At 36.5% G+C, this 26,130-nt stretch overlaps 1 protein-coding gene across 3 annotated transcripts in view; it reads right to left on the reverse strand.

Annotated features, from left to right (window-relative positions):
• Window positions 1-26,130, reverse strand: part of LOC134649628 (uncharacterized) — a 297,644-nt gene that overhangs the window by 91,728 nt on the left and 179,786 nt on the right. For 2 of the 3 annotated variants that reach the window (XM_063504461.1, XM_063504463.1), the window contains exon 3: window positions 25,289-25,318. The exons of the other annotated variant lie outside the window; for it this stretch is intronic. In XM_063504461.1, the coding sequence (XP_063360531.1) occupies window positions 25,289-25,318 (30 nt within the window). The remainder of the gene's footprint in view (window positions 1-25,288; window positions 25,319-26,130) is intronic. 3 annotated transcript variants of the gene reach the window in all.

A 26,130-nucleotide genomic window follows, 5' to 3' on the forward strand; every position in this document is an offset into this window, starting at 1 on the left:
TTCTTGGGATGAGCTGAACCCTTAATGTGCCACTGCATGGACTCTTGTTTACTCTCTGGGTCATAATGATGAACTCAGGTTTCATCTCCAGTAACTATTCTTTGCAGCACCTCATCAGGATTTTCACCGCACAGGTCAATAAAATCGGAACAACAAGCTACACGCATGTCTTTTTGAAGCCGAGTCAGCATTCGCGGAACCCATCTTGCACTTACTTTTGACATATTAAGATGGTCATGTATAATATCATGTACGGTACCAATAGAGAGATTGGTTACTTGTGATATAGATTTTACCTTCACTCGACCATCTTCCAATATAAGTTTTTCCACTTTATCAATATTTTCTTGTGAAGTAGCTACTACAGGCCGGCCAGGTCTAGGGTCATCTTCAATACTCTCCCTTCCGCGTTTAAACTCGCTTGACCACTTTTGAATGGTAGATAAAGAAGGAGCAGACTCACGGTAAACACAATCCATTTCCTCTTTTATGGTTTTTTGATTTTTACCCTGTTTTGTCAAGAATTTTATCACGCATCGATGTTCTAATTTAGTTAACATTGTCAATTCGCACATGATGTTCATGTTTGTTCAGCAATTGCAGAAAAACAAAAGACCATCTCGGTTCGAATTATACTTTTTTTTAATGTCAATGAATAAACCTTAGCGGCCAGTAACGAAAGAAATTTTAGAAGAGGTCGTAAGATATCAATACCGAGAATATTTTGAACGCCCCTCGTACTTCAGATTTTAGTTATATTTATAATAAATAAGCGAAGAATCCACCGATAATAACACCAAGTTCCACCACAGACTGGGCGCAAAAAAGTTTTATTCGAGCACTAAACAAACAATCGGTGAAATGCAGTTTGAAGAGAAAGCTTTCACTGGCATCACGCCGTCTGAACAGCAATGTTTGTAGCATTAAAACGGGCTCACACGTGGCTAAAAGGTCCCAAGAGTGGGTTAACTCTGACGTCAATCCCGCCCTACAAACAGTGCCAGGCTATTTCAGGTTGATTTTATTTAGAACGCATCCCGATGCATAGGCTAATCTTGTGCGTTGCGAAATTTGGAGTCCTACCATTGTATGGTCTAACGAAAATGTTTTCACCTAAGTGCGAGTCTTTTTAATGTCACGACCAACTTTATCTACGAAAAAAAGGATAGAAAGGAAGTTCTTTATTATTATTATTTTATTTTTATTCAGTTTTCTTTTCGCAACGACCTAAGAAATAATCCTGAAATGATACCTAAGGATGGCGACACACCAAATTTTACAAGTGCCTTTGTGTCTGCAACAACGTGGTGGGCATTTTGAAAATTTAATGTCGTATGATGCGATGATTACAATTTGATCTGGGGGCACGGCAGTGCCCCCGCCAAGTCGAGCGCGAAGCAAACACTGCCGTACCATCCTTTACTGGAACCATTTCGCCGCATTTTCAGGCCCCTATTTGAGAACCTCTGGATAAGATCAGAACGCAGAAATTTTCGTCATCCAGTAAGCTATAATCACATACTTAAAATCCAAAATTTCAAGTCTGTAGGTCATTTAGTTCCGAAGTTAAGCGAAAGCAAAGTTTCGCATTTATGACACTCATTCATTCACTCATGATCATCAGAATAGAAGTAGTACTTCCCATAAACTCAGAGAACTGAAATTTGGTACAGAGTTAGGGTTTAATGGCCACATAAAGGGTAAACCTACAAATATTGCAATATCAGTCACGTTTTAAAGATCTAAGAACTGCATAAGTAAGTTTGTAATCCCATATTAAATATATGATATTACAAAGTTACTGTTGCAGTTCATACAAATAGTAGGTAAAGTAAAGGTACACTACGATGTACGATGTGAGTATGAATGAAGATATGTTTAGTTATGATATGTGTATACATAGTATGGGTATGAGTACCCGAAAAGAAGGACTGCCTACAAAAAGAGATGAGATCCCATCAAAAACATAACATGTAAAAAGGTGCAGGTCTCGCAACGCTTTTACTACAAAAAAGTTTTGAGATGTAATGTGAAACCAAGGCGGTTATTTTAATCAGTGATAGGGGGTGTTAAATCCGTATCAATAAGATATCTTTAATTTGTAATACATATAATGACTTGGCAATCGCACATAATGCTTTACTCGTACCGTACTCGTAAATATGTGTAATGCTCAAACTGCAATTAGCGCTAGCGTTATGTTCAATTAGAATTATTTTTAATAGGTGACGATGATCCTTTTGTCATTATGCAGCCGTGCGATGGCCAAGTCATTATATGTATTACAAATTAAAGATATCTTATTGATACGGATTTAACACCCCCTATCACTGATTAAAATAACCGACTTGGTTTCACATTACATCTCAAAACTTTTTTGTAGTAAAAGCGTTGCGAGACTTGCACCTTTTTACATGTAATGTTTTTGATGGGATTGATTTTACAATTATGTTCTGTGTTTTAATAACGAAAAACAAAATTTCCAGTCCCAAACCCTCGTATCACTAAATCTACTTATATAACCTTTCCAATTCCACCCATTTTTAGAATAAGCTTTTCATTTCTAAAATAGAAGTCCGAATTCAAAGGTCAAGAGCACTAAGTACAATCAAATGTCAAGTGAAACAACGTTTTAAAAATGAGTCACGTTGCCTACATCATCCCGAACAAAAGCCAGACAGGTGCGCCGTGGGTGCAGAAGGCTATATATAATACACCTGGATTAAAAAGCCGTAACAATGTAAGGAAACAAGTACCATCTTAATACCTTTTCATTTTGAACGGTTGCATAGGAAATGCGTGGGTAAGTATTTAGCATAATTGTGAAATTAGTACAAGTAACTTGCGTATTTGAATTTAAATTGAGTTGCAGTGAGAGCATTGATGTCTATGAAAACTCATAACAGTTCAAAGCGTAGATAAACATCTTCGACATGATTAGGATTTAAGTCGGCTTCGAGTTGGTTGAGACTTTTGAACGAGAACTTATAGTATTTAGGCGCGTAGATGAATATTTTTGTGAAAGCATCGGAAACACCGCAGCCATTAGTGGAGAACATTTTTATAGAAAATAGTAATTCTCTATAGCAGTCCAAATTTAGCAGTAGCTCACCCGCAGACTGAAGGAAGAGGTTACTAAACACCATTATTTAAATAAAGCGTGTTTATGTTTCGGTTTCCGTTGATGCACAAGTTTCTTTAGTTAATGCGTTCGGAGCAATTAATCTATTAAATCAACTCAATGTAAATTGGTAAACTTATTACATTCATAGGTGTTCAAGACGAATGTTAAAAAAGGTTGAATTCTAATTGTAACCGCAACAGCAATGCGATTTAAACTTTCAATTGTTCATTTTATCAAGGATTGACAGGAGCATCTCCTGTTTCCCGCTGCTACAATGCAATTCAACAATGCTTTCACGACCTGAAAGCAACCTTTTCACCAGTAAAACCTAAATGAATGCTATGCTTTCCTACGTCTTTAGGCTTAAAATGTTAGTGGCAAAAATGTTGCTCAGCTCAATTGTGCCTCGCTAATCAAGTCAAATGTACACCTAGTGCGCCAGGTGCATTTTTATTGTGCTTGACACCGACTGCTACATAATTTTACATTAAAGTGCCGTGCAGCCGCTCCTCCAAACCTCTTTCCAGCGTCTACTACAGCGTCTGTCAAGAGCTTAAGCCGAAAATAATTTATGTTGAGAAATAGTTTGACGCTTTGACGGGTTGACGCTTGAAATAACGAAATAATTCGACTAGTTGGACTTAGTAATACTATAGATCATTAACCTCATTATAGTGTAAAGTGGCCACCGCCCATCAGAAAGGTCACTGCGCCACACTAATCTACGCACTGCGGGGCGCAGCTTTATCGAACAGAGGGAACACTTAGCTGGATTAATGCTATTAATATACACGTATAAATTATCGTGACCTTAGGTAATAAATAGGCGGCGTACTCAGATTGAAGAAATGACTTTTGACACTGACAGGTCATATCCATAACAAATCCAGAACAAGTTCATAACCTTTTATTACAATTAGAGAATACGTCTCTTGGAAAGTCTAGCATAGCTTTCGAAAAGAAGAATACGAAAAATGGAACGGATAAAACAATCATTAGTTTAGTCATAGAGAAAAAAATACATAGAGTGCTCACTCCATACATCAGTTCTAACTATTAATTTCAGTGTCTACATCTAGCATCGAGTAGCGGAACTATCAGTACTGCTACTTGACAATAGATGTAGCACCGACCGGAAAGTCTTATCTCAACAGCATAAGACTTTCCGGTCGGTGGCTACATCTATTGTCAAGTAGCAGTACTGATAGTTCCGCTACTCGATGCTAGATGCTAATAGTCTTTTTGGTACTAAAACTGATGTATGGAGTGAGCAATCTATGTATTTTTTTCTCTATGGTTTAGTTGTATTGCATCTTATGTATGTATGTATGTATATAGTTCTGATATGTCTACTATATAAATAGCAGACTTGTTTAATTGTACTTCATACCAAATCGTTTCATTAGTAAGAAAAATTCAGTGACATATCAATGTAATGTTTAATATTTCTCAGTTGGGTGTCATTCTGAATCCCTAACGTTTGTCCTAAAGTCACTTGCCCTAACTGGTTTGTCCTAATGGGCACATGCCATAACGATCAATTGTCATAACGATTATTTTCCATAATGTAAAGTTCTGAAAAATGGTTAGGTTTTAGAACTTGCTGCCACATAAGTGGGTTAGGTTAGGGTTCAACTGCGACCCTCGCAAAAAAGAAAATATGCATAATAACATTAGGATAAGTAATCAATATTAGGATAACCAAAATTAGGGTTTTTAGTGTTAGGAGAACTGATCATTATGACAAACAATATTAGGGAATGCATCGATAGGAGAAAAGACTTTAGGGATTTAGATATAGATCCTCTCAGTTAACCTAATTACTCTTTCTGCCATAGAAGATATCTACTACCTAATACAATCGTTCAACAACGTTTCCAAAAACGTTTTCGAAAAGAAGAATACGAAAAATGGAACGGATAAAACAATCATTAGTTTAGTATGGTTTAGTTGTGTTGCATCTTATGTATGTATGTGTTAGAGTATTGTTGTTCTATTTAATTGTCTCACGTATAAAACTGACCTAATTAAACATTTAACACAACATCACGTGAATTTTACAGCATTTGTTATTTATGTGGGTAGGTACGATACGAAACCACGGTTGACAAGAGAAACGGTAATTTAACCCACTACTAAGATTTGTAAACTACTTTGAAATGATTATATTTTGTTTTAATATTACTGATTAATAATTATTAATAACGGAGTTTATTGAAAAGATGTTCTCATAGTTTTATTCTGCATAATTCGATAAATGGACGAGGTACATGAGAAACTACTTCTGTGACGTCACTTACCGAATGACAAGTGGCATGATCAACCAGTTGACAGGTAGAAATGGGTATAAAAGGGACCGACCGATCCATTATTGATTGATTCTGCTTTGATCATTCTACTTTGAGCATTCTGCTCTGCGCGGCGGCACTGAGTTAATCATCGCCAAAGGAATATTGAAAGTTAAGTAAATACTATGTTGGTAATTATTGTAATAATTATGTACTTACTTGATTAATTAGATGGATTAATTAATTAATTAATTAAATCATTTCTTACGGAATTATAAACTAATAGTGATTGTATTTATTTGTTGTTGATGATAAGGTGAATAAATTGGATTAGTTAATTTAATAAAACAGTTTTATTTTCAATTACATCTGTTTATTATTTTATTTTTCTTACTTAAAACTTAAAAATAGTATCCAGTTATTGATTTATCAGTTTTACATAATTATGAATCAAGGTAAATAAATAATACTTAATGGCAAGTTTTGCCTTTGCAATTAATATTGACTATTAATTTTGAATTTTTATTAATATAAAAAATATATATATATATTCTTTAATCTAACATATGTATATAGTTCTGATATATCTACTATATAAATAGCAGACTCGTTAAAATCACAAATAAATTAATTGTACTTCATACCAAATCGTTTCATTAGTAAGAAAAATTCAGTGACTTATATCAATGTAATATTTAATATTTCTCAGTTAACCTAATTACTCTTGTCCTATCTACTGGGTGCTCCGGTGTCTCGGGCAGGCTGCGGGCGCCTACGGAGGGGTGGCAGGGGTTGTTGCGTAATAAGCCGGTTTGCGCGCGTACTTTGTTTGATTTCGCGTTTGAGGCTTAGCCGGTGTGAGGTGACGCTGACACCTCCACTGACTCGCTGCCGCTTAGGTTGAATCAGCAGAGTCATACGAGCTTACAGGGCTATTTTGTATCAACATCGCCTCCCCTTTGTAGTCTCCTCTTCCTAGTCCTTGCTGCAGGATCTGCAGGCTGGAGTTACCCCAAGTATCAGTATCAGTATCAGTATATTTCTCAGTTAACTTAATTATTCTTTCTGTCATAGAAGATATCTACTACCTACAATCGTTCAACAACGTTTTCACACACGTCTTGTGATTATTGTGGCATGACCCTATTTATTTGATTGCATGTTGTGTTGCTCTCATAGCTATCGAAGTCCGCTTTATGAAATGTAACCAGAAATTAAACGTCATCAACGTTTCGCTATCACAGTCGGACAAAGATTGGGAGGGCGTTTTAGGAGTAAGTACCTACTATAGCATAAGCTGTGTCACTTCTATTATATGTGTTGTATATTTAGATTGCCCTGTTCCCGCCCCTCTGACGTCAATGCTGGCATTTGGGCCTTGGGCGGGCGGTGTTGCAAGTGCCCTAGCTGCGGGTAACTAATTATAATAATTTATTTCACTAATGGCGTTCTGTTGTGATTTAGTGTAATTGGCTAAATAGGTGCTGTCGTTTGTGTCATTTAAGAATTATATGGGCTGTCTTTATAGGTATTTTGGCGCCTAAAGTATTGTTACACAAACAAAAAATTATGCCGGATTTTATGTAAATTTACTTGAAACGAGCGATCGCGTTATTTGTTAATAGTCTTACGAAATCTATATCTTACGATTTATTTTAAATTACCGTTTCGCACCTTTTTACAAAGTGGAGAAAACTGATTTAAACTTTCACGATTTTTACACATTATTAAATTGTACAACGGGACTTAATCGCGTTCTAAGATTTACCTCCGACGTTTCGAGGACGGCGTTGTCCCCGTGGTCTCGGAGAAGACTGGCTTAAGTTGACATCAGCATCTTCTAACCGCGCGAGTTTTTCGAACTACCCGCACTTGGTCTTGTTTATCCGCTTGAACGTTTTGCGCACTAGGGATGTCACTTTGTCGACACACAACACTAACGATACGCGATTAAGTCCCGTTGTACAATTTAATAAAGTGGAGAAAGTTCAGTTCCAGATATTCCATGTTTCTTTTCAACTTCGTATTTGGGGCACCGTTCTCCGGTGCATAAAACTGAACATTTAATTTGGTGTGTATTTTCAACTCGGTTTTCAACGCGTATGTATTTTCAACTGGTTAGTTAGGACGGTATTAATTTTAAGTAATTGTCGATCGATATCTTGAATCTTGAGTATTACGATATCTTTACGTAAATACAGACGTAGCATAGAATTCTTTATAAAACCAATTATTATGGAAGACAGGTGCCATATTCCCCAAGTTCGATTATTTACCCTTCGTACCAGATACGTGACTAGTTGATAAAACGTAAATCTACTTTTTTAAAGTATTGACATAATTTAAAAAATCCATTTTGTCGACTAATAAAAATACCTACTCGTCTGTTTGTTTATCCGTAGCTGTTTTGCTGAATAAACCTTTTTTCAAATAAATCCTAGTGTCTAAGACTAAATAATGTTTGCAAAACGATTGTTGCTACCTAAAGCCTAATATAAAGCTTGATATTAGGTGTGCAGATTCGCAGTTTAACTCTTTGTTTATGAAGTGAAATGCTTTTGATCTGTTGCTATTCCTGACTAGAAAGAAACATAGTTGCCACGTTGCCAGAGTTACCTATGCTATTCATGGGATGGGAAGTAGACACAAAAAAAAATACGGACCTATCCTAACTCACGCAACGTGTTGTGCGGCAAAGTTTGTTGCTGAGAACAGAAAGTATATACCTACGGTGATTGCTATAGTTAGTAATTGGCGTGGTAATTGGCCACGCTTAAGGTAGAAAGAAACAAGGCATAGCATGAACTCGAATGAATAAGACAATAAGCCTTGTTAATCCGCGATTTCGTTGCTTTGCTACAGGTAGCTAAAAGTACATCCGTTCCACACCTATTTTGGTGGCTAGCCATAAGCCGCGCGTGGCGCTGTCGCCACCTAGCGGCCATATCTGTGCTGATCGTAACAGACGTGTCTTGTTAGAGAGTGAGTCTTCTGTACCTAGTACTTTTATTTATTCTGTGACACAACATCTTCCTCGTGTTGTCCCGGCATTTTGCCACGGCTCATGGGAGCTGATCCGCCATCTGACCTATCAACCCAGAGGGTAAAACTAGGCCTTATTGGGATTAGCCCGGTTTCCTTACGATGTTTTCCTTCACCGAACCACTAACTATACCAATCACCCTATTACTTCCTTGAACAACTGAGAAGCAGGTACGTATTTCCAGACTCAACTGTACGAGGTTACGTGCACTTGCACTCCTTAAATAAATATGCAATTTACCCAGCTCTCTAGTATCTAGTTAGACTGTAAGCAAAATAAATTAGAGCAGACATTTCCAGCGGCTAAAGTGATTGCTAATCGTCTAGCAGTACGGATATACAATGTTTGGCTCCAGGTAAAACATTATTAGAACGCAGTTTAACGTCTGCATAATGTCTACGAACGCAAGTTTACGGGTTTTTGGAAACGAATGATTCGAGGTGTAATTTTGCGGTGCTAAATCTTGTTTTAGCGACTATAAAGTAAGGAGTCATTCAATTAGCGAGCGGTTACTTGACATTGAAAAATTAAATGCTTCCACAATAGCGAATGAATATTTTACTGCTGGATGCACTTATACAATTATACACAGAATTATATTATGTAACCAGGGGCCGATTGCATAACAACTTGTAACTAATAATAATATTAGCGAAAGTCTCTTTCTAATCAAAGGAATGGAAAAGAGACTTCCGCTAATATTATTAATTACAAGTTGTTATGCAATCGGCCCCTGATTCTTATATACTTACAATAAAAACTTTGAACTTTGAGCCAACTAGGTTAGGTAACTCCATCTTAACAAAATTTTACGCTATGTTGTAAAAACCTACTCGGAATTTAACATTTAACTAAAGAACCATAAATATAGGCATATTTTGTACAGTAAGCAAAATATTTTAATGTAATCGGGTAGCCAAAAGACAGGTACTATAAAAAATACAAATCATATTCTACTCATCAGTTTGTCACCACTTTACCACTTTTACCAGTCCGTTACGTATAAAAAAATGAAGTAGTAATTACGACTTTGAATGTGTGGTAAAACTGATAAATAACTAAATATTTCTTAAAGTATGCTCGCTCTCCTATGGAAAGACCGCTACCTTACCTTTCGTTTTGAACGTACAAAATTTAATAGAAAATCGGAACGAGGAAGTATTTGTAAAAACAAACTATGGAACGCAAAAACCTGCATGTTTACAAAACAAAGCGATTTTAAATCACAATTCCCAGATACGATAACGTAAAAAACAAAAACCAATCAACGCTTTTGCGTACCTACTCTGTCAGTAGTACTATTGTTATCATTGTTTTTATAAATAAACACACAAAAATATAATACGTTAGTAGGTAAGTAAATAAACATATTTAGTATTATTATATTTGTCTTTATTGAGCATGGAATTTTTTGGCAGCGAAAAATTTTCAATGTCATTCGAACCCATATACCGGTAAGTATATATAAATAAATTAGTTCCTGAATGCTGATGATAATAAATCAAGATATTTCTGTACTACGCAACATTTTTATTAACGTTCTTTTTATCAAACTTTTTGTAGACAGTTTTGATTAGGTACATCAAAGATATACACACGGCGTTGACGTATGGGTCCACCCGTAAATAAGTTACCAACCAGAAAGGTTCAAATGTGCGTCACGAATCCCCAAATCAGACCAGAATAGCGTAAAAAACATTTGACGAGTGTACGCATAAGACTTTTCGGTTTAAACAAAACACGGTCTGACTTGCGACAGCGACAGCTCTGGGTCAACCCTGGACTGAAATAGACACAGTACCCACACGCCCAAATGAGAAATCAATAATGACTTACAGTAAAGTTAAGTGATTTAATATATACAGCCTGGGAAAAGAGACCATTCAATTTCGTTCCTGTTGGTAATAAGGAGCTTATCTGTTTTCTTAATTTAATTATTGAAGGTAGTAAATAATACCACGGGCGTCTTCAGGGCCGCTGTAAGATAAACTTTTGTCATAATAAAGAAAAGAATTAACGATATGTAACAATTTCTGTTCAATTACACTAGTTTCTTTCGTATTTACCTTAGTTCTGATATTTTGAACTCTGAACAGCAAGGGCGATAAAGTCAGATGTGAAAGCACGTGATGGCGTTTCAAATGTGAAAACGAAACAATGCAGGCGGGTGACGTTTTAAAACAAATATGTTCGCGTCGGTTTTTGTCTGTTTTGTGGCAGCCATTATTATTTATTATCGAATCTTCATGTTACGAGTACTATAGATTCAACGCTAAAAGAAAAGCCTTCATTCACAAAATCAGATACGAGTTCAAGGTCACGCGGCCAAGGCCAGTCTCCGAGACGTCCCTGACGTATGGCATGCGTCATACGATATTGATCCGTAGGCACCTTAGACTCATGTCGTATGAAATTATAATGAGTGACGTTAGGCGCTCCTTACCTTGGTACATTTTTTATGGAACGATTTACGTAAATATTAGATCAAGGATTATTATTATTAGGTATCCGATGTCATTTGTTTCGTTTTGGCTACAACATAACATTGCGTTGCAGATACAAGAATTATGATTTCGAAAGTGTAATATTAATTAGACATAAACATATTAGATGAATATATTAATTTAGTTTTCAAGCAAAAAGAATATAAAGTGGCAGTAAAATCTGAATTACCTATAAACATAGGCTATTATTGCGTATTATTATAAACCAGCAGTAACAATGAATGGTTCAGAGATGAAACGTAATCATTTACGATTTTTCCATTTTCCATTAGCTTTTTTCACGTCACTTGTATTGTACAATCCGCGACAGCCTCATAGATGACGACTATAATTGCGCACATATTTTAATACATGCTAAAGCACGCCCTATGTTAAAGGCATTCGAATTATAATCCTCCAACAAAAAAAAACTTATTCACTGACATGACGACTGAAACGCCGCATCTATTTACGTTGCGACTACCGATGTGACATTGTTGGATGGCCCATGATTTACAAAACTATTTCTAAAAGCAATCTTATTCGTCTGACTGCATTTGAAATGAAAAGGACAGTAAGATAGCTCGTCAGATGTCACTGGCTTCAGGGTAAAGGTCTGGATCAGCGCCAGAGACGGGTACACGTCATGCTATCTTTGAAAGCAGTTTAAATTCACTAGCCTTCTAATTTGAGACAGTCTGGTCTGGCGATTGTACCACGTGATGTGATACATACATACATATAAAGGACTGAACGGGTAGGTACATTTTAAACATCGCGACGTATCGCGTTTGGTTGGTGGCGAGCCAATTGATAGTCAGACAAATTGGGGGATGGCATATCCACATACACAAAACCAGAGACAGTAGACAGGTACCTACACCCAATATCCTGGCTTTACCTACATAGATATTAGGTACCGTCATCATCGACTAGATAGAGGTTTTAGTTGGAATTAGATATGAAAACATTAATCGTGTAAAAAGCATTTCCTAGTACTGATAAAAATCACTATTGTTTTAAAATTAGGCAATTAAAAAACAAACAAAGCTTTTTTTCCACTTTTTCCTCCTCATGATAATAAAATGTAATATATGGTTGAGGAAAAAACCGGTCTCATTCACATTTTCTTTCTATCTTGGCACTGCCTATCGTATCAAATCAAAATTGATATCGCAGGTAAAATATCTTAGAATCTTAGAAGGTTATCTTATCAAAATTTATGTTTTTATTTAAGTGACTTAACATACTCGTAAAATGTTACTATACTATATTATATATACTGCGTTACTTACAACGTGTATTTTTGATACGACCACATATTCTAAGGGTAGTTAGTACTTCAATATAAATAAATCCTACAAAGGACTCTCTCGAACGAGGCTTGAAAATATATAAATAAAGACGATTAGAAATTATCAATGAAAGATTAATGAAGGAAGGTATATATAATAAACTACGGATTAATTTTATAAATTGTCACGCAATAACATAAAGTATCATAGCCATTGCTATTAACTCTATTGACGTCAAACTCTTTGAAGTAGAAATTAGCCATGACTCTGAATAAGATATAAAGATCACGGCAGTTATAATAGAAATAATTTATGATTGTCACTTTAGACAGCTTTCGAGAAGTACACAGAGCAGTTAATTTCAGAAATTGTTGTTTGCTTCCAGATTTAAACTGCGTCTGAAGATGGGTGTGGTCACCTGAATTTGTGAGCTATTCAAAAAGGGAAACCATATAAATTAGTAAGATAATTTCCATACAATCCCGACCCATTCTTATAGCTACTTACTGGGGGATGTTTACGTCTACTTTCTGTGTAGGTACACATTTAAGGCTTTGTTCACCGAAAGATGACTTCGTGCATGAAAATCTCTAGGCAAGTACATACATTGTTAACATTGTGCGGAACATGTGACTGAACGTGGAAAGCTAATGAAATTGTATTGTAAGTCAATGAAATCGCACGTTTCTCAACCACAATTGTGGTGAAGTCCAATTTGGCATGGCGTTGATTGTGTTTAGAAATAGAAACAAACACATTTACACAATGCGCCTTATTCCCACGATGTTCGTGTTGCATTCAAGTCAAGAAACGCGTCCAGCTATTTACCTACTAGGTACGCCGTAGCCTAGGCGCATGACCGATTAACAATAACAGCACGAGGCTGTAACGGAGGTTGGGAATAAATTAATAAATTTCCTAGCGTTCATAGATTAAAATAATATGAAGATACGACAAGTGAAGTGAAATTTTAAGTAAATCAAAAATATATATGAAATCTAACATTATGGTGCCGTGACCAGGATGATAGACATGCAATATCATTATACATACAATATGTTTTTTTTTTGCTTACCTTAGCGTAAACATGTCTGCGACCACCACCTACCATGCGAAGATTTCAATCTGATTCTTATTCCGTTGGATAACAGGACAAAGGCATTAACATTTTTTTTGTTCTAAAACGTAACTTAGCACAAAAACTTGCGCAAACGCAATATAATAGTATTGAACTATAAATAAAGCTATTCATCCTCTTCCTGGTAATGTGACATTGACAGTGATGAGCAAATGTGTCGTGAATAAACAATGACAGTGGATAAACCTTGGTGTCCCGAGCTAGGTAGCCTTTCATGGAGTTTTATCGTACCTTATCGCTTGAAGGTATATCCTATGATTGAAGGCTGATGTTATCTATTAAGTATATTCTTTTTATAAAAAGTCTTCCGTGTATACTAGTTCACACTTTTCTAGATTCTAGAGGAATCCACTAAGACCTACCTACTATCGTAGTATCTGCTTAGGAATATCTTGTTATGTATATAATTGTAACAATGTACCTATAGGTTTCTTAATTCTTTGTCATTGAGCTATATTATTTAAATAACTAACCAAGTACAGACAGAATAAATGCAGCCTATCGCCTTACAATATAACTACTTTGTAGAGGGTAAGGAATATTGACTAGTACCAGCTAGTTGTAATACAAACAAATCTACCATCGCTTTGAATAGTTGCGTCGAGGCTCGCGAAGGCCGAAGGCCGAGCTCCGCGTAGGGCCGAAGGCCCAGGTCCGCGTAGGGCCGAAGGCCCGAAGCGTCACACGAGAGGGGGAAGTTGGAGCTTTAACACGACCCAATAGTAAAAGTGGCTTAGACAAGCGAAACGGCGGGCCGTAGGCCGTGGATATGAATACAAAGTACGACGAGGCCTATGCCTACAATATTGACAATTAAAGACGGCATTCAACGAATTTAATTGTGATTATACATCAGTAAGGCTAGCTGTAAGTAAACCGGGTGACGGTATTGAGAACCGAAGGTTACATATGCTGTGCCTTGAACTGATTACAATGGCTGCGCCATCGATTTCTAAACTTCATCGTAAAATAAGCCTTAGAGCTGTATAAACAGATATTATAACTAGAAAGATACTGCTTGGTATTGATTCTAGCATATTTTTGAAAATCTGAAGTTTCAAATGTTACGTAACTTAAGAATTGAATAAACTAGAGAAGGTTCTAATCTCGTATCATTATTTTATTCAGGTCAAATTGAAATTCAGCTTTGTCATCATCTGAGAGATTCTACTAGAATCGTCTCCACTAAATACAAGGACTTGCGTGCTCGATCTTGTTATTTCCATGAATTATGTCGGAGCTAAAACTAACTGCTGTATTCAGGTTACTGGGCCACCACGTCACAGCAAGGACAGATATATTACAGAAATTTTACCTTCATTTCGCTACTGTTGAATGATTGTTATCGTCATTCACGAGCCCTACGATTGGTTACACCCGTTACAGTAATATGCACCTTATGTTAATAACGGTAAACTGTGACGAGGACAGAAAGACAACATAAATATGTCAAATGTTGTCTCTGAAGAAACATCGGTGGCCTTTTTATTTTACAAGGCAGCTGCAGTGTTGATTACTTTAGGCTAGTATATGTACATATTGTAGACATGAGTAATTTTCTGATTTTCAAGGAGTACACCTTATTTCAAAGTTTCCTATTATTATTAGTCTCGGCCACGTTTCGGATATAATTATACCGATGGTTATTTAAATAAATTAATAAATGTCGTTTCTGCATTTTACATTTAGGTAATTAATTCGTAGAAAAAAACTGCCTTCAGAGAAAAGGAAAAGAAAAAATTGTCTTTCTATTACTATTTGCATAATTTCAGAAATGTCATTAACTAATAAGTAATTAGCTATCGATTTTAACGCGGTCTGACAGGGGAAGGTCAAGTTTCAAGCAGGGGGGTATTAATCCCTTCTGACATTTATCTTTTTGACATTCACGTTCGTCTTACAAAAGGGTCAAGCAATGTCACTTCGAAAAGCTGAACAAACAAACAATTAATTTATATTCCATAAAACGGTTCTGTCATTTATTTTTTCTTGGACAATTTAGCAAATTGACATTGCGCGGTCACGATTAGCGATGATAAATTAAATTGTTTACATGGAACTCCATAAGGCCCCAGTACACAATGAACTACGCGTTACGTAACATTGTGTTTTAACCCTTCAGGTACTTTACGCCACATAATTGTGGCCTTGAGGTAAAAAAATGGTCACTTGGTGGTTACGTAACGTTTTACTAGGGGGTGGGGGGGTACAGAAAAACGCTACGGCACGTTACATAGGCGGAAGGGGGGAGGGGGTCAAAAAATTCCAAAAATTGCGTTACGTAATACTTGAACGCTCCCTTAGCAGTGGGTAGTGTGGAGAAATAGGTAGGTACTTAATGTCAATTGTAAAATGTTCTCGCAGTGCAAATTGTAGCACTAGATAAATGGTGACACATCGCAGGGGGCACTCAATTGAAGAAAACTAAGAGTGATTGTTTCGTCAAGTACTTAGTCAAGTGTAGATGGTTGTCCAGAAAAAATAGTGAAATGACGAAGTTGATGATCTGTGAATGAACTCCGCTCATTAAGAATATTAAAATATTTCTGTTATCAATATTAATATGAAAAATAAAAAAAATCCAAGATTCCTAGTTTATAATTATATAATGATAATACCTTGACCTTTGGCGTAGATTTTTCTTTACTCTTGCTTGATGAACTATCTAAATATTTGTTCCTTATAGCAATGTGGTTACATTCTTATAACGAGCATGATCAACGGATACGCCTAATGATGTAAAAATGACGGTATTAAAGAGAAAAACAGAGGGATGCTCCAAAAGTCTACATCACCATACTTATGTATCTATATCAATGTTTTTGATGAAGGACGACCGAGATACATCGTTGCCAAAGGTGTGTTGCTTTTATGGCCAAAGGTGTAAAGGCCAAATTTTGTACATTGTGAATAAGGCATAGTTTAAGCATTATTTTAAGTAAGCTACCTGCATCCGTTTGAAATATGTTCAAAATATCTGAACACGCACTCTAACGCCTTGACAATAGAGGCGTGTTCAGATATTTGTGAGCGCCTCGGCCGCTCCGATATATCTGATCTGATGACGACTGGACATGAAAAGACACATGGATTGTCTCTTGGACGTAGAAAGAAGATGGCCGTCATTGTATCCATTAGGTTTATGTTATATGAACATGCATTAATTATATGCGATGACGCTTGTCAAACCTGAACAATGAACTGAAACTAAGTTTGTTTTTCAAAACTTTCCAGCTGTCTAGCGGAAAACTACTGAAAAGATACGTATTACAATTTTATGTGAGGCGGCAACCGTTTAAGCCATAGTATAATATGTTGTGAAATTGGAAAACCCAAAAGTTTCGCAATGTTTATTTATATGTGTAAGTAGTAATGAGTAAAGATAATGGCGTGTGCTATTTACTTGTATCATTGTAATTGTATCACATTAAGAAACATAAATCAACGAAAACAATATCTTTGCGTGGGTAATGAATACGTTTAAGAACAAAAGCATACAGTACTCGGTATTTCGTAAAGGTAATTTGTATTAGATCTTGAAAAACACTTAAATGTTTTTATCGTATTAAAGATCTTTGTTAATTATAAACTGTTCTCAAAGGTACATGAACTATTATAGATAGATTTATTATGTGTGTCAATATAAAAACCACACATAGGCTGAATGACGTCTGACCTGGTGAAAAGTGGTTTCATTCAACCGCCTATGTAACTCGATATTGGAAGCAAATGAACTTGCTTTATGAAGTCCTACGTCACCTAACCTAAACCACTACGTAACTTTGGTATCACATTATTTTATTAAAATAAACAGGTGCCTACACTTATAAGTCTTTTAACCTAAGTGTTACACTGATTTCAATACGAGATGCGATTTGCTAATACCTAACCAGATTGAGATTGATTTAAAATCAACTGAAACTGTGGTCGCTGAATGCTGCCCATGGCCAAAGTCTGTACTCTTTTTCCGTCTTGCGAAAATAATCAAACCGATTTTAATTGTTCAGCTTAATAGTCTCTGGAAAGCGTCAGTCAGTCGCCGCAAAAATAGACGAGACTGCGCAGTTGGTTGTTCCAGGAACAGATTTTTAATTATTGTTAAAACAGCTCGTTTGATACGGGGAAGTTTAATTTATCTAATCTTTGAGCACCCATGGTGGTTACTTGTTTCCGAGTAAGGATATAGAGAAATGTCACCTCAACTAAATCAGTATATAACAAATATATATGTACCTACCTATATTACTTTCTTATTTTAACAGATGCTCTTTAAGGATCATGACAACATTTAACTGTTTAGACAAAGAGACGACCCGCAATCACACAGTTTTGACAGCTAGTTTCGTGTAGCTACATCTATTATCTTTTTAATTCTGCGCTAAATATAATTGATTTATATGTTACATTGCTTTATGGTATTTATGATGCAATTATTATTTTGATTACGATATTAGGTGAGACCAAGTAGTAGGTAAGCTTCTTAAAATGGGAGTAGATTGGGATGGGACTAGATTTACCACATAAGTGGTATTCGATATTTTATGACCGATATGATATTATATGTAGAATAAGAATAAGTATAACTATAGTCTAAAAGAGAGGGTTAAATATCGAGTTAACAGTTCTGAAAGACCTAAACCTTAATAGGAACAACGCGTGTAACAAACACAGCCATACGCAGACACGAAACGGTCAAACAGACCAAGAGGCTAATTGACCTCAACTCCAATTAATAACAACACCCTATGTCACACTTGCAGCTAAGCGTGAGTGGCCACGTGACTTGATGTTACTGAGCTTGTTTATATTCATATGTTAGCTAGGACTGGAAATAATACAGACTGATTACCATCATGTCATACATTTATTTTAGGAAACGGGCAGACGAATCGCGAAGACGGTAAACAATTACCACTGGCGTGTTATAGACACAGACAGGTGTTGCAGACAACGCCAAAGGGATCGCAAGTACATTGCCAGCCTTTATGATGGAGGACGTTCTTTTCCTGAAGGTTTGAACGTCGTATCGGTCTGGAAAAACCGCAGGTGACAGTTCATTTCACTGTTTAGCTGTGCGAGGCAGGAAGTTTCTGGAGAAACGCACAGTTGAGGACTGCTAACCATCTAAGTGGTCTATTTCCTTCCTCATTGTCTTTTAGTAGTCCACTCGCGATTTTCGTGCATTCGGGAGCTGTGAGTAAGCGGGGGTAAACAGTAGATAAAGTCACTTAGCAGTCTCAGACCCATATATTTTATATTAAATACGTAGCGCTTTACTACTGCTAAATACCATAAGGCCATCTCATTCATTTAGGTGTACCTAATAAAAGTGGTATAATACAAAACAGGTCTCGCTTCGAATGCCTACCTCTGACAAAGCAGGGCCGGATTAAGCATGTCGGGGCCCCTAGGCAGTGCAATGCTCGGGGCCCCCTTAGGCCCTTACAGTCAATTCTGCATACATAATGTTCATTTTTCAGTTCAGGGAAGTAAGTTTATGGTTTTAATTTCAACCTTCAGGTGTCGGTTGAGCCGATCCGAACATGCCGAGCGATGTCTTTTTCGCTCTTATTGCGTGGACATTAAGCTTTTTTCTATCAGTCTTTGCCGAATCCATATTTGCGTCAAGTGTGGGGAGAGCCCTTTTTTTTCAATAGGTAGTTAAATATTGTGCGAGGCTGAATAGCGATTGTCCGACCATAATACCATACGCCGCCCCACATGATTAAAATTAACGTAATAATAAAGATATTCCATTCCATAAGATATTCGGTTTAAATTCCTATTCATTCACCAGTCAAGTTAGCATGTAGGTACAGGGTCAACCAGAAAAGCAGTAAAAAAACGCGAGCGCAGCGAGCGCGAAATTTTTTGTTAAAAAATTGTGAAAGCGTGTTAAAAAGGCCGGGCCGGGCCTAAAAATCCGAAGTTCCCCAGTGAGCCAAGCTTTCATGCGAGGTCGAAGCCGTGCTTCAGGATAAGCTCAGCTAGAGCACAGACGCCTACCAATGTCCATTGTATTAAAAAGCGAGACCGCAGGCCGAGCTTGGCGCAGCGAGGCCAAAGGCTATTAAGCTGAAGAAGAGGAGATTTGGAAGACAAACCAAAAATGGAGGTGTGAGGCTGAAGGTCGAGCTCAGCAATCTCCATATTACTTAACAAGCCCGAAGCGTACTTATAAACAGCGAGGTGAGCTTTCATGCGAGGCAAAAGGCCAAGCTTCTGAAATCAATGTTTATATTTGTTAAAAAGCGACGCCAAAGGTCGAACTGTAAGAAAGCAGCGCTCTGACACGAACCAATCGTCAAATGTTACTCGACAATAATATGTCTTAAGCAAGAGTTACTCGGAGATGAGGTATTAGGCCCTCGGGAGCCTGAAAATCAAGCTCGATATTACAGACTTTAAATCTATAAAATAACATAATTGACATAATCATCTAATGATAGTGTATCTGAGAAACTGATATTGGACATTAAGTAGGTATAAATATTTAGGTACAATAAAAACAATATTTATGAATTTTGGCCATTTTATTAATTATTAAAGCTTCGTTTGTTCTACAGTCAGGTTGTTATTATTCTTGTTTGGGTTCCGTAGCCAAATGGCAAAAAACGGAACCCTTATAGATTCGTCATGTCTGTCTGTCTGTCCGTCTGTCCGTCTGTCCGTCTGTCCGTCCGTATGTCACAGCCACTTTTCTCCGAAACTATAAGAACTATACTGTTGAAACTTGGTAAGTAGATGTATTCTGTGAACCGCATTAAGATTTTCACACAAAAATAGAAAAAAAACAATAAATTTTTGGGGTTCCCCATACTTCGAACTGAAACTCAAAATTTTTTTTTTCATCAAACCCATACGTGTGGGATATCTATGGATAGGTCTTCAAAAATGATATTGAGGTTTCTAATATCATTTTTTTCTAAACTGAATAGTTTGCGCGAGAAACACTTCCAAAGTGGTAAAATGTGTGTCCCCCCCCCCCCTGTAACTTCTAAAATAAGAGAATGATAAAACTAAAAAAAATATATGATGTACATTACCATGCAAACTTCCACCGAAAATTGGTTTGAACGAGATCTAGTAAGTAGTTTTTTTTTTATACGTCATAAATCGCCTAAATACGGAACCCTTCATGGGCGAGTCCGACTCGCACTTGGCCGCTTTTTTTTAACTTTGTTTTGGGGCTGACTGCAGATCCTCCTCACTTTTCCTCCTCTCAACCCTGTCTTGGGCTTTTGGGAGGTGTGAGGGTGGTGGTCTAATTTTGGCCATATGAAACAAATATTGTTTTTGGCGCGCGCGGGGCCGCCGGGGCCCCCTAGCCAAGGCGGGGCCCCCTAGCCGAAGCGGGGCCCATAGGCAGTTGCCTACTCTGACTTAGGGTTAATCCGGCCCTGTGACAAAGCAATGTTTTTTAACCCGACTCCTGTTTTTATTATGTCTCATATACAACGAGAAATTATGTCCATTCCGTATGTCTGTGCAGACGATGTAAAACTAAATTATGCACATACATGCATGTGAAGAAAAGCGATTTGCCGAGAATAATGAATGTGGGTAATTTACGAGCGATGTGTATACAATGTGGTTGTGCTCTAGACTAGACTAGACCATTCAAATAAATGGGAAGACGTCATTCAAGAAATAGTGTTAAGGTAATTATTAGGTTTAGAAATAAAAATGGCGGAAAAAAAGTCCACTGTTACGAAGTTCATTTGCTTAAATCTTCCAACGCTTCGTTCGAATGCCGTTCAGACATAGAAAGGGAATAAATCTTTACCCCGTTAACTATTCATTTGCACGTAGCAATTTGTGTATCTTAATACGATATGATACGATAAAGTAAAACTAATTTATTTACTGAACCTGTGGGATTTATATTTACCCCTGCCTATTTCTAATTACCTAACTCTCAAAATAAGAAATCTCTCAAAAATTAGAATTCGAACTGACTTATTCTGAGATATCTCATTTTACGCTTCTCTCATGTACCTACTTATTTCTTTGTGCAAAGCACTGACACTTATCCAACTAGGGAACAAAACAAATTATTTTGTGAAAATACAACACTTATGTCGACTGTCTTATAAGGGCGTCTTGGATCATTGCCACCTCAAATATCACGGACTCGGTCTCAACTCTCATGAACTCGGAAATAAAATAAACCCAATTGTTTAAAGACATCATAAAGACGTTCTTACGTAGTAAGTGTTATTGGCGAAGGTAATTTTGGTCGGATGCCAATGTTTGGAATAAAGGAATTACAAATCTTTAATGCGAAAGGATATTAATTTGATGATTGGTATTTTATTGGAGACTTATTTATTTTTCACCTCAGCAGCTCGAACAAGGGTACTTTGCTACTTAAAAACAGTGAGCAAAATCGCATTTTGCTCACTAAGTGAGACAAAATTAGCAAAATGCGATTTTGCTCACTCAGTGAGCAAAACGCGATTTTGCTCACTGTTTTTAAGTAGCAAAGTACCTTTGTTCGGGCTGCTGAGGTGAAATAGTTATTTGTAACCAAATATCTTAATGCGTTACTTTAATGATTCCATGTGTTATTTAAGAACCGTCAGAGAGAAAACCGTATTAATATCTTTATCAATTGGGTTTTGTTTTAAAACATTGTGCACTGTATGATTAGTTAGGTACTTGTTTACCGATAACTTTATTAACTGCAACGTTAAGTTATCTTAATTGATTTACAAATTACATAGGTACTAAGTTCATCTTTGCTATACATGTTATTATGTCCATGTTTGTAACTTTTGTAAGTAATGAATCATTACTTACAAAATATAATTTATCATTACTAATGTAAATAAATTATATTTTCATACTTTATGTACTTTTAGCGGGTAGGTACTATAAAGTATGTATCATCATCGCGGATTTTTCGATGTTAATGAGATGTTAATGTTAATGCCCCATAACATGTTTATTTTGTTAAGCTTGTTTACGCTATATATATAAATACCAACTACGCAAACAATATGCTAGTTAATTTATGCGATCTGATCACGCGAATTGCAAAGATACGTAGGTACAGATTTTGTTTGTCAGACACATCAGCTGCCAGTTTTCGTTTGATATATTCCACCATCGTTTTTTATATGAGCCGATAATTTACTGTGGGCTGTCCTTTTCTAACGGTTTCTTGCGATCTAGGTTAGATTGTAGCATTTAGTAACATGTTGGGGGCCTTCTGAAATTGCTTCAACCGTTTCAGAAACCTTGCTGATCCAGCGGGCCTAAAAGTAGTTTAGTTCTCAGCCTTACCTGTCGGCAAACTAAATTTTATTTTTTAACTGTTCTTTGATCTTCGCATGGCTTCTTATATCTTTGTGTTTCGCTTTTTTTCAAAGCTAGGTCTACCCTTTCTCATCTAACCGCACATCTTGTGTGTATGGTCCAAGACAGAATGACACCAATTGCTCTTATGAGCCTCAATTGAATCGCATGCGTCGCAATAGGGTCACATCTATTCTGTACTCTCAATATTTTCCATAAACTAACGTACATTGGTGGTAAGTACTTCGACTTCGTACATTGGTAATTTGGGCTAAGGCCAGATGTAGCAACCGGGCTGATGGCAATTGCTTTTCTATTCTATAAAAGTACCTACAAGGGGAGGTTAAAACACCTTCCTTGTTGGGAAAAGTGCGCCTCTTTGGAAGTGCCTTTAACTGTTCTTCTAAAAGTTCTTTTCGTAATTCTCAAGTGGATTAAAGCAAGAGGTATATATAGTCTAAAAGCAAAGCATGTTTCACGAATATAGTCTCATCATCATCTTACATGTTTATGATCATGAACGATTTTTAGGGTGCCAACCTTTATTCCTAACCCTCAACCATCCAGCTGTCCGTCTGATTGCCGACAGTTACAAGCCTTTTGTCGTACTGTTTACAATAAAAACAAAATTTAATTCTTTCTAATTGCGAGGGTCCGGAAATGTCGGCGGTGGAATATCGTAAAACGAGAGATAAATGAGAACAATAAAATAACCAAATACTAAGAATTTAAATAAAATTTATGGTAAGTAGTTAAAATAAAACGCGTCCAATTAGGGTCGTTTTCCTGTTTCTTTTGGAAGTTATTTAATTATTATTTTAATAAAAGTATTATTCTGTTTACAAAATTAATTCTTGTGGTAAAGGCTTCTCCATCGTGATTCAACGCGTCAGGGAGCATGACGGGCACCTTTGCGCCGGGAGCGTTACTACGTTTAGCTCATATTTTTTTTAATTAGTCTGCAAATAAAATAAAACGGTTGACTGCATACGTTTGTTAGACTGCCAAATAGGAAAAACACATAAGCGTGAATATAACGCCTGATGGATTCACTGTCTTTCTATTGTTAGAGTGCTGTTTTGGAACGGGCATTAGTCACAGATATCCGACGTTTTGTTTTGTTTACATAAAACATTGGCGCCCGAACTACATATAACTAACATAATATATGTACCAGCCAACAACATACCTAATACATAATAGGTTTGTTATGTCTGTAAGATCACTAAAATATATCCTAAGTATAAGGACAAATTATCTCGATGGTCAAACAAGGAAGACATCGTAGAGTTATGTTAAATAACTACCTATACACGGAAAATTCAAAATATATATGTAGTAATATTTTTAGGCAGATGTGTAGCAAGTTGTACCTAAATAACATAAATAAAATTAAACAAAACTCACATACAATCTGTCACAACTCAAAGTACCTAGTCGTAACAGTGACACAAACTTTACTTTCAAAAATATACCTACTAGTTTATGAAATATATTGGTCGCTTCAGTTTTATATGTAAAATCATATATTATAATTAGGTAGGCACACCCCGCACACCTCTGTTGCTATAGCACAAACAGAGACGATCGACTTGCCGCCAATAGTTCGTATATATTTTTAGTTTAATTCGCACAGTAATAGGTAGGTATTCTTGGGTCTGAGTCGCCTCGTCTAGACAATTAGCTAATATTAAACAATTTCGTTCACCAATTCCGCATGCCTGAACATACGAGTTATATACATTTCAATCACGAGCCTAGCCGTTGATCGTATTTCAACCATTTAACTTTTAATTTTGAGTACCTATGATATATTTAGCTCCTAAGTTAGTTCCGAATAGCCATAGGTATACGCCGATGTGTGTCCTTACATCTAGATGCTGTTTCCAGTTTTCGAATTGTACCTATATATTTTTAGACAACTTTATTGTAGACACATTCCTTCGTAATTTTAGCAAACTGCAACAATTCCAAGATCACTATAAAATAAGACCTTCGACCCATTATGAATCGCGCTATTGCTATTTCCCACACACGCTGAAAACGATTGCTATTACACAACATTATACGTGACCTATTGCTATAAATAGACGATCCAATTTACGGAGAAAAATACTCTATGTTTAGATCCAACTCGAAGTTGAATTGTCATATCCAAGGTGAAATATAGGTATATATTATATTAGTTAAGGATGACTCACCTTAGACCGGGCAGGGCCGCGGCCGAGCCGGAGTTTCCGGCGCTTCGTATTCTATGGAAAGCACCACGTGATCACCATACATCGGGGTTTTCGATGCGGGAATGATTTCGTGTATTTATAACTTTGTTTATTGTAAAATAATTACCAAACTATGAATTAAACGTAGGTAAGGTCCAAATGTGCTTAGAAATGTTAAATTAGTATCGTTTTTTACAGTTTTTACCTGTTATTTGGCTAGTGTAAAACATTCCCGCACCGAAAACCCCGATGTATGGTGATCACCAATCAGCCGTCATAGAAAATTACGTGTCTCACGCCTTTGCTATTGTGACTGACTTCAAATAAAAACATACTATGAGGATATATACGTATGGACGTATGAAATGTAAATAAATATTTTATAAACGAGTACTTACCAACATGCAATAGGCCGGTGAGATCTGATTCTGAAATAGAAAAAAGCATAAGTGAGTAAATGATCTATGGAATGCGTGCATACACAAAACACAAATTGTATCGTAAACTTAATAACAAAATTATGATTGGTTATATAAAGTGTATAAGCTTTTAAATGAACAATTAATGGATACGACTGGGTGAAATTTTTTCTTTAAAAATGGTAATAAGTACATATTGTTAAATACGACTGTGTATAGAATATGGAAAAAAAAACCAACAGTAAATCGGCCAAGACAAAGACTAGGTTTGCCAAGACCCATGTTGAAAAAAAGCGGCCAAGTGCGAGTCGGACTCGCCCATGAAGGGTTCCGTATTTAGGCGATTTATGACGTATTAAAAAAAACTACTTACTAGATCTCGTTCAAACCAATTTTCGGTGGAAGTTTACATGGTAATGTACATCATATATTTTTTTTAGTTTTATCATTCTGTTATTTTAGAAGTTACAGGGGGGGGGGGGGACAGACATTTTACCACTTTGGAAGTGTCTCTCGCGCAAACTATTCAGTTTAGAAAACTAGATCTCGTTCAAACCAATTTTCGGTGGAAGTTTACATGGTAATGTACATCATATATTTTTTTTAGTTTTATCATTCACTTATTTTAGAAGTTACAGGGGGGGGGGACACACATTTTACCACTTTGGAAGTGTCTCTCGCGCAAACTATTCAGTTTAGAAAAAAATGATATTAGAAACCTCAATATCATTTTTGAAGACCTATCCATAGATACCCCACACGTATGGGTTTGATGAAAAATTTTTTTTTGAGTTTCAGTTCAAAGTATGGGGAACCCCAAA

Source organism: Cydia amplana, chromosome 7 (genome assembly GCF_948474715.1).
Source record: "Cydia amplana chromosome 7, ilCydAmpl1.1, whole genome shotgun sequence".
NCBI lineage: Eukaryota > Metazoa > Arthropoda > Insecta > Lepidoptera > Tortricidae > Cydia > Cydia amplana.